An 8,604-nucleotide genomic window follows, 5' to 3' on the forward strand; every position below is an offset into this window, starting at 1 on the left:
GATCATCATACTGCTTACTGATACGTCTCCAACGTATCTATAATTTTCGATTGTTCCATGTTATTATATCATCTGTTTTGGATGTTTAATGGGCTTAAATATGCACTTCCATATAATTTTTGGGACTAACCTATTAACCGAAGGCCCAGTGCAAATTGTTGTTTTTTGCCTATTTTAGTGTTTCGCAGAAAAGGAATATCAAAGGGAATCCAAACGGAACGAAACCTTCGCAAGGATCTTTCTTGGAACAAACGTCATCTAGGAGACTTGGAGTGGAAGTCAGAGATGCAACGAGGCGGCCATGAGGCAGGAGGGCGTGCCCAGGGGGTAGGCGCACCCCCACCCTCGTGGGCCCCTCGTAGCTCCACCGACCTACTTCTTTCGCCTATATATACTCGTATACCCTGAAAACATCCATGGGAGCCATGAAACCACTTTTCCACTGTCGTAACCTTTTGTACCCGTGAGATCCCATCTTGGGGCTTTTCCGACGATCTGCCAAAGGGGGATTCAATCACGGAGGGCTTCTACATCAACACCATAGCCTCTCTGATGATGTGTGAGTAGTTTACCATAGACCTTTGGGTCCGTAGTTCTTAGCTAGATGGCTTCTTCTCTCTCTTTGGTTCTCAATACAAAGTTCTCCTCGATGTTCTTGGAGATCTATTCGATATAATACTTTTTGCGGTGTGTTTGTCGAGATCCGATGAATTGTGGGTTTATGATCAAGATTATCTATGATCAATATTTGGTTCTTCTCTGAATTCTTATATACTGGATTTGATATCTTTGCAAGTCTCTTCGAATTATCGGTTTAGTTTGGCCTACTAGATTGATCTTTCTTGCAATGGGAGAAGTGCTTAGCTTTGGGTTCAATCTTGCAGTGTCATTTCCCAGTGAAAGCAGGGGCAGCATGGCACATATTGTATTGTTGCCATCGAGGATAAAAAGATGGGGTTTATATCATATTGCTTGAGTTTATCCCTCTACATCATGTCATCTTGCCTAAAGCGTTACTCTGTTCTTATGAACTTAATACTCTAGATGCATGTTGGATAGCGGTCGATGTGTGGAGTAATAGTAGTAGATGCAGAATCGTTTCGGTCTACTTGACACAGACGTGATGCCTATGTTCATGATCATGCCTAGATATTCTCATAACTATGCGCTTTTCTATCAATTGCTCGGCAGTAATTTGTTCACCCACCGTAATATATGATATCATGAGAGAAGCCACTAGTGAAACCTATGGCCCCTGGGTCTATTTTACATCATATTAGTTTCCCGTCAACTTGCCAATTTCTGTTGCCGTTTATTTTGCAATCTTTACTTTCCAATCTATACAACGAAAATACCAAAAATATTTATCTTATTATCTCTATCAGATCTCACTTTTGTAAGTGGCCATTTAATGGATTGACAACCCCTTTATCGCGTTGGTTGCATGGTTCTTGATTGTTTGTGCAGGTACTAGGTGATTTGTGTGTAGTCTCCTACTGGATTGATACCTTGGTTCTCAAAAACTAAGGGAAATACTTACGCTACATTGCTGCATCACCCTTTCCTCTTCAAGGGAAAACCAACGCATGCTCAAGAGGTAGCACTTACCACCAATGTCTTATTTTGATTCGGCGGTATTGTTGGATGAAATGGCCCAGACCAACCTTACATGACCATGTTCATTAGACCGGTTCCACCGACATACATGCAACTAGTTTTGCATAAAGATGGCTGGTGGGTGTCTGTTTCTCCAACTTTAGTTGAATCGAATTTGACTGCCACCGGTCCTTGTTGAACGTTAAAACAACAAACTTGGTAAATCACCGTTGTGGTTCTGATGCGTAGGTAAGAACGGTTCTTACTAGATGCCCATAGCAGCCGCGTAAAACTTGCAACGACAAAGTAGAGGACGTATAACTTGTTTTTGCATGGCATGTTGTGATGTGATATGGTCAAGACATGATGTGATATACGTTATTGTATGAGATGATCATGTTTTGTAAAAGTTGTAGGCAACTGGTAGGAGCCTTATGGTTGTCACTTTATTGTATGAAATGCAAACGCCATGTAATTGCTTTACTTTATAACTATGTGTTAGCGATAGTTGTAGAAGCAATAGTTGGCAAGACGACAATGACGCTACGGTGGAGATCAAGGTGTCAAGCTGGTGACGATGGAAATCATGACGCTGCTTTGGAGATGGAGATCAAAGGCACAAGATGATGATGGCCATATCATGTCACATATTTTGATTGCATGTGATGTTTATCTTTTATGCATCTTATTTTTCTTAGTATCGCGGTAGTATTATAAGATGATCCCTCACTAAAATTTCAAGCTATAAGTGTTCTCCCTGAGTATGCACCGTTGCATCAGTTCAGCGTGCCGAGACACCACGTGATGATCGGGTGTGATAAGCTCTACGTTCACATACAACGGGTGCAAGACAGTTTTGCACATGCGGAATACTTGGGTTAAACTTGACGAGCCTAACATGTACAGACATGGCCTCGGAACACTTGAGATCGAAAGGTCGAACGTGAATCATATAGTAGATATGATCAACATAGAGATGTTCACCATTGAAGACTACTCCATCTCACGTGATGATCGAACATGGTTTAGTCGATTTGGATCACGTATCATTTAGATGACTTGAGGGATGTCTATCTAAGTGGTATTTCTTAAGTAATATGATTAATTGAACTTAATTTATCATGAACATAGTCTTGATAGTATTTGCAAATCATGTTGTAGATCAATAGCTCGCGTTGTAGCTCTCCTATGTTTTTTGATATGTTCCTAGAGAAAACTAAGTTGAAAGATGATAGTAGCAATGATGCGGACTCGGTCCGTGATCTGAGGATTACCCTCATTCCTGCACATGAGAATTATGTCCTTGATGCACCGCTAGGTGACAGACCTATTGCAGGAGCAGATGCATACGTTGTGAGCGTTTGGCAAGCTCGATATGATGACTACTTGATAGTTTAGTGTGCCATGCTTTACGGCTTAGAACCGGGGCTGCAAAATGTTTTGAACACCATGGAGCATATGGGATGTTCCAAGAGCTGAAATTGGTATTTCAGACTCATGCCCGTGTCGAGAGGTATGAGACCTCTGACAAGTAATTTGCCTACAAGATGGAGGAGAATGGCTCAGCTAGTGAGCATGTGCTCAGAATGTCTGGGTACTACAATCGCTTGAATCAAGTGGGAGTTAATCTTCCAGATAAGATAGTGATTGACAGAGTTCTCTAGTCACTATCACCAAGCTAGTAGGACTTCGTGATGAACTATAATATGCAAGGGATAACGAAAATGATTCCTGAGCTCTTCGCGATGCTGAAATCAACAAAGGTGGAAATCAAGAAAGAGCATCAAGTGTTGATGGTTAACAAGACCACTAGTTTCAAGGAAAAGGGCAAGGAATAGAAAGGGAACTACAAGAAGAATGGCAAGTAAGTTGTAGCTCCCATGATAAAGCCCAAAACTAGACCTAAGCCTGAAACTGAGTGCTTCTACTACAAAGGGAATGGTCACTAGAAGTGGAACTATCCCAAATACTTGGCGGATAAGAAGGATGGCAAAGTGAACAAAGGTATATTTGATATACATGTTATTGATGTGTACTTTACTAGTGTTCATAGTAACCCTTGGGTATTTGATACCGTTTTAGTTGCTAAGATTAGTCTCGAAACGACAACAACGGACGCGCGAGATAACGGGAGCAGCTGAGCCCGGGCTCCAAATCGCCGCTCTCCTTTACAACTCATTATTTCAATATGATAGCGGCGTGAGGACCTCCTGTCCCTGGTTGATGTCATTGACCACTCCCTGGCAATCCGATGCCACCACAATATTCTAAATGCCGAGGTCTCCTGCCAGTGCAAGAGACTCCCTGCAAGCGAAAGTTTCCAAGATCATCGGATCCTTAACCCCTTGAAATGCGATAGTTTCCAAGATCACCGGATCCTCAACCCCTTGAAACATCACTGCAGATGACCTACATTTCCATGTCTATTTCATGCAACCACTCCATCAGCATTTTATTTTTTAACAAATTTTGTGAAATTTTTTTGAACAAATTTTGTGGCGGAGGAAGCCACCTCTTTTTTTAACATGTCATGACTCAGGAGTCCTCCATAGCTTTTCGACCAAAAGAAATTTCGAAAAAAAACTTTTTCCGTGAAAAAACGCGTTTTTTTCTTTCACGAGAGTCACGGTTTTGCTTTCGCGAGAGTCACGCCGTGCCTATCGAAAACGGAAAAAATGCATTTTCCGTTTTTTGTCCTTTCGCGAGAGTCACGGTTTTGTTTCCGCGAGAGGCACGGTTGTGCTTTCGCGAGAGTCACGGTCGTGCCTCTCGAAAACGGAAAAAAATGCGTTTTCTGTTCTTTTTCCTTTCGCGAGAGTCACGGTTTTGCTTCTGCGAGAGGCACGGTTGTGCTTTCGCGAGAATCACAGCCGTGCCTCTCAGAAACGAAAAAAACGCGTTTTCTGTTTTTTTTCTTTCGCGAGAGTCATGATTTTGCTTCCGCGAGAGGCACGGGTGTGCTTTCGCGAGAGTCACGGCCGTGCCTCCTCGGAAACAAAAAAACACGTTTTCTCTTTTTTTTCTGAGAGTCACGGTTTTGCTTCCGCAAGAGGTACGGTTGTGATTTCGTGAGACGCACGGACGTGCCTCTTTCGGAAAGGAAAAAAACCCGTGCTCCCGGTTCGGTTTTTTCGTTCGTTTTTTTGTGAAAAAAAGTTCGTCAAAACCTATCAACCTGATATCTAGTTTTGAAGATCTCGATGCGAGAAATCCAACGGTGAAAACGGTTTGAGATTTGGACGCACGGTTTAAGAGATAAAATATTTTGAATAAACGGATTTACGAAAAAGGGAAAACCCAGGTTGCGACAAGTGGCGCGCTGCATGTGCGCCACTTGTCGCAACCTAAGGAGTTGGAGCGAATTGTTTTTTGCTTTTTGTGGTCAATCCTTTGCTATGTGGCTCGTACATTATTAAACATGAACGTATGTATGTGACCCACATTTCAGAATGATTAAATATGTACTCCCTTCGTTTTTAAATATAAGTTGTTTTAGACATTTTAAATGGATTACGACATACGAATGTATGTAGACTTATTTTAGAGTATAGATTCACTCATTTTGCTTCGTATATAGTCACTTGTTTGAATCTCTAAAAAAACTTACATTTAAGAATGGAGAGAGTACGTATGTATTAGTATAAATTAGACCATGTATATATGTGACCTACATTTCATATTAATCGGGCAGCCCATCGAGTAACCCATGGGCGTAAACCTATGCCCATACCCTACCCACAACTAACCGGGTTATTCCGCGTTCATGGGTGTACATAAAGACCCATACCCTAGCCATTCGGGTCGGATGCCATGGGCATGCGTACCCATGGGTCGAATTGCCGGGTTGACTTAGGAGTACATAGATGAACTGAAACAGACACAATTAGAACTGTTGAAGCCCACCCAATGTCCCAATCCCATCCAGGTCCAGCCCACGCGCACGTAACAGGCCGACAGCCCTCAAGGCCTCGACTGCTCCTTCTCCTGCACCTATAAAAAAAGCTGCTCTCCTGCAGTCCTGCAGCTGCAGTTTCTCAAAAAAAAAAAAAATGCTCCCCTGCTGTATTTCTCAAGAAAGAAAAAACTGCTCTGCATCTGCAGCCGACGGGGGCGGCGGCGGACGCCAGACGGCACCTGCAGGCTGCCCGCCAAGTGGTGGCGGCAGCGCGGCAAGCAAGCAAGCAGCCTACGCCGGCGGCCGGTCCCAGGACCTCTAGGCGACGGCCGTATTCCTCCTCTGTCGTCGCCACTTCCAAGTTGCAAGGTATCCCGTATTCCCCTTGCATCCAGCAATTTTGGTATGTTCCTAGTGCTCGGTTGGATCTCATCCATCTTATATGACTATGTCCTCTTCTTTGACACCCTAGTAGGTCTAAAAAGAATTCCGTCTAGTTTGGATGCTTTGTCAATTTGGTGGATGATGACTAGGGTAGCTGATGGATTAGATCAGTGTAAATCCAGGAACTACTGCTCATTTGTGTCTGGTAGAATATTGAGTCTGTAATACAAAAAGATTAGTCATAGATTGGTGGTGGTTGGCCACCTCAAGTTAATGGGAGAGGAAAGGGGATGAGTGGTCTTGTCTTTTCCTTGTATTATTTGATAAAATTCATAACGAAAATGTTTGATGAAATTCTAGAAGGAATCTGATTTTTTTAAACTATTATCGATATATTGCCGCAATGATACTTTGCTACTGTTATCGATATATGGTCATTGAGTCATTGATGTTGCTAGCTTACTGCACATTTGTTGTCCTATATATTATATAGGCTTCGTCGGTATGGGGAACCTAGCTGAGAGCATCGCATGTGGCGTGGCGGCGTCGGGTGTCCTCTCGGCCTCCGCCATCCGCACCACGGTCCACCGCCACCCTGAGCGCTGCGCCGCCTTCGCCTCCCTTGGCGCCACCATCCTCGCCTCCAACGCCCAGGTCAGTCTATTCCCCCCATCTGATTGAGACCCTGCCTCCATATGCTCGAAGCAGCGAAGTATCTCTGTCCATCACATGTTCAAGCTTGACAAACACTCCGTTTTTTTCTCTTCTCGTCGTAGGTTGTCGAGGACAGTGATGTGATCGTCATCTCTATCAAGCCTCAGATTGGTAAGCGTACTAGGTAGTATTGTTAGCCCCTGAAGGCAATCAATCACTGATGCATCTCGCCAACTTTTGTTCTCGAGATAGTATTTGCTAGTCCATGAAAGCAACCACTGATGCCCCAGATTTATAATAACTCTGGCTTTTGTTTTGCGCACTTATGAATTACCCACATATGAAATTGCAGTGAAGAAGGTTCTGGTTGAGCTCAAGCCCTTGCTGTCTGAAGAAAAGCTTCTGGTGTCCATTACTGCTGCTATTAAAAATGAAAGATTTACAGGTTGGCCAGTGTATTCAGGGTTTACTGAACTTCTGAAACTTAAATTTTGGTAAAATTACCCTCCATCAAAACTGTATAAGTTGAGCGATGCACCATTTTCTCTCCATAAGAATAAGACCGACACTTAAGCCGCAGTATGTCAACATACATCACCATTTCCATTTTCATTCTTTCTCTTTTAATTACAGGATCAGTTATCTCAACAACTGAGTGTTGAGCGATGCACCATTATCTCCCCATAATAAGAATAAGACTGACACTTAAGTTATAATATCCCAGCACCAGAGACTTTGTTTTTGCTTTTAATTCCAGGATTGGTCTGGTCAGCGCCGAATTATTAGAGTAATGCCAACCACTCCCTCGGCCACATATGTTGACTTGCAATCTATCAACTACACACATATGTAATTTCAATATTGTTAACTAATCGCTCTTATGAAGCTATCACTTGAGTAGAATTATGTGGTGATCTCTCTCTTTAGTGATACTTTAAAGAAATGTGAACTCTTCTTTGTTCCGGTAACGAGTCTAAGTACATGCTAGGCAGTATGTCCCATGGATTCGCTCCATTGTTATTTTTAATCAGTGATTCTAACACGACCTTTCATTCTATTTTCATTCCTCTTTTATTTTTAGTGTCTAATGAAATACCAATGTTTACCTAATTGAAATGCCAAGGATTTTGCTTTACAATCTCCAAGTATCGGTCTGCTTTGTCGATTCATTATTATCTATGATTGTAATTTTTAATTTGTAACGGTCTTACACGCAACACATTATCTACTTGTAATATTTTACCAGTGAGGTTTTGAATATTTTTTATCATTGGTAGAAATTCTGTAATGCTAGTAGATTTGCTAAATGGAGATAGTATTACTATGCACTTCCTTCCTGCTTTTCACACAATTGGAACTGTATCTTTCTTGCTGATGTTGTTGCATTTATTTAGTGATGTGCCTCCTAACTGGAGATCATTTGCAGTGGCATGGAAAAGGGGGTTTCCTCTCTGGCCGCCTAAAAAGCATGTTGCTTGGGCAGACGTCTGCTCGGCCTTAGATCCGTCTCCTCGATGAGTACGCCGTGCCCATGGTGATTCTCAAAAGAAAGGATTCCTCGGCGGACAGGACATGTGAATGCTTTTGATTTCTGACTTTAGAGGCGAGCGGCGGTAGGCGCGCCGCTTGCCTCATCTTTGGTAAGACAGACTTGGCTAGGGCCTTCCACTACTCATTGTCGTCGGAGATGTTAACGATCTCCGTGCCGGGCTCCGGGTAGATGGTCACCTGCTGCAACTCTGGCTCCTCCTCCTCTAGATTGGCGAACATTTCGTTGATCTCCATTTGTCGCTGGCGGAGGAAGCATCGGTTGGCCTCCACCTCCACCTCTGATTGGATGGAGTCAAGGACGGCTTGTTGCTCCGCTTTGGACACCTCGAGCATACCGAAGCCCACAGCCGGATCCGCCTCCTCCTCCTCCTCCGACTCTGCATCTGCCGTGGCCGCGTCCACTTTGTCCACCTCCTCCTCCGGCTTCGGCGAGTCCGAAGTTAGGCCTGCAATGTTCTGAGCTTCGCGCCTAGCTCGGATCTGCTCAAGGAAATGTAGCCAGCGTTCCCGCGTGAGCATAGCAT

At 43.4% G+C, this 8,604-nt stretch overlaps 1 protein-coding gene across 1 annotated transcript; it reads left to right on the forward strand.

Moving 5' to 3' along the window:
- The first annotated feature begins 5,631 nt into the window (after nt 1-5,631).
- Nucleotides 5,632-8,248, forward strand: LOC123087539 (pyrroline-5-carboxylate reductase). The gene is made up of 5 exons (XM_044509573.1): nt 5,632-5,860; nt 6,369-6,529; nt 6,652-6,700; nt 6,882-6,974; nt 7,956-8,248. The coding sequence occupies exons 2-5, from the start codon at nt 6,380-6,382 to the stop codon at nt 8,045-8,047; spliced, it is 384 nt and encodes a 127-aa protein (XP_044365508.1). The 5' UTR covers nt 5,632-5,860; nt 6,369-6,379; the 3' UTR covers nt 8,048-8,248.
- Nucleotides 8,249-8,604: the final 356 nt, after the last annotated feature.

The sequence above is a fragment of the Triticum aestivum genome, chromosome 4A (assembly GCF_018294505.1).
Source record: "Triticum aestivum cultivar Chinese Spring chromosome 4A, IWGSC CS RefSeq v2.1, whole genome shotgun sequence".
Taxonomy (NCBI): Eukaryota; Viridiplantae; Streptophyta; class Magnoliopsida; order Poales; family Poaceae; genus Triticum; species Triticum aestivum.

Excerpts from the sequence above, each read along its gene's own strand:
- LOC123087539 (XM_044509573.1), top strand. The coding sequence starts at position 6,380 with ATGGGGAACCTAGCTGAGAGCATCGCATGTGGCGTGGCGGCGTCGGGT. Across the intron at positions 6,530-6,651 it reads TCCTCGCCTCCAACGCCCAG|GTTGTCGAGGACAGTGATGT; the intron begins GTCAGTCTATTC and ends TTCTCGTCGTAG. Across the intron at positions 6,975-7,955 it reads TAAAAATGAAAGATTTACAG|TGGCATGGAAAAGGGGGTTT; the intron begins GTTGGCCAGTGT and ends GATCATTTGCAG.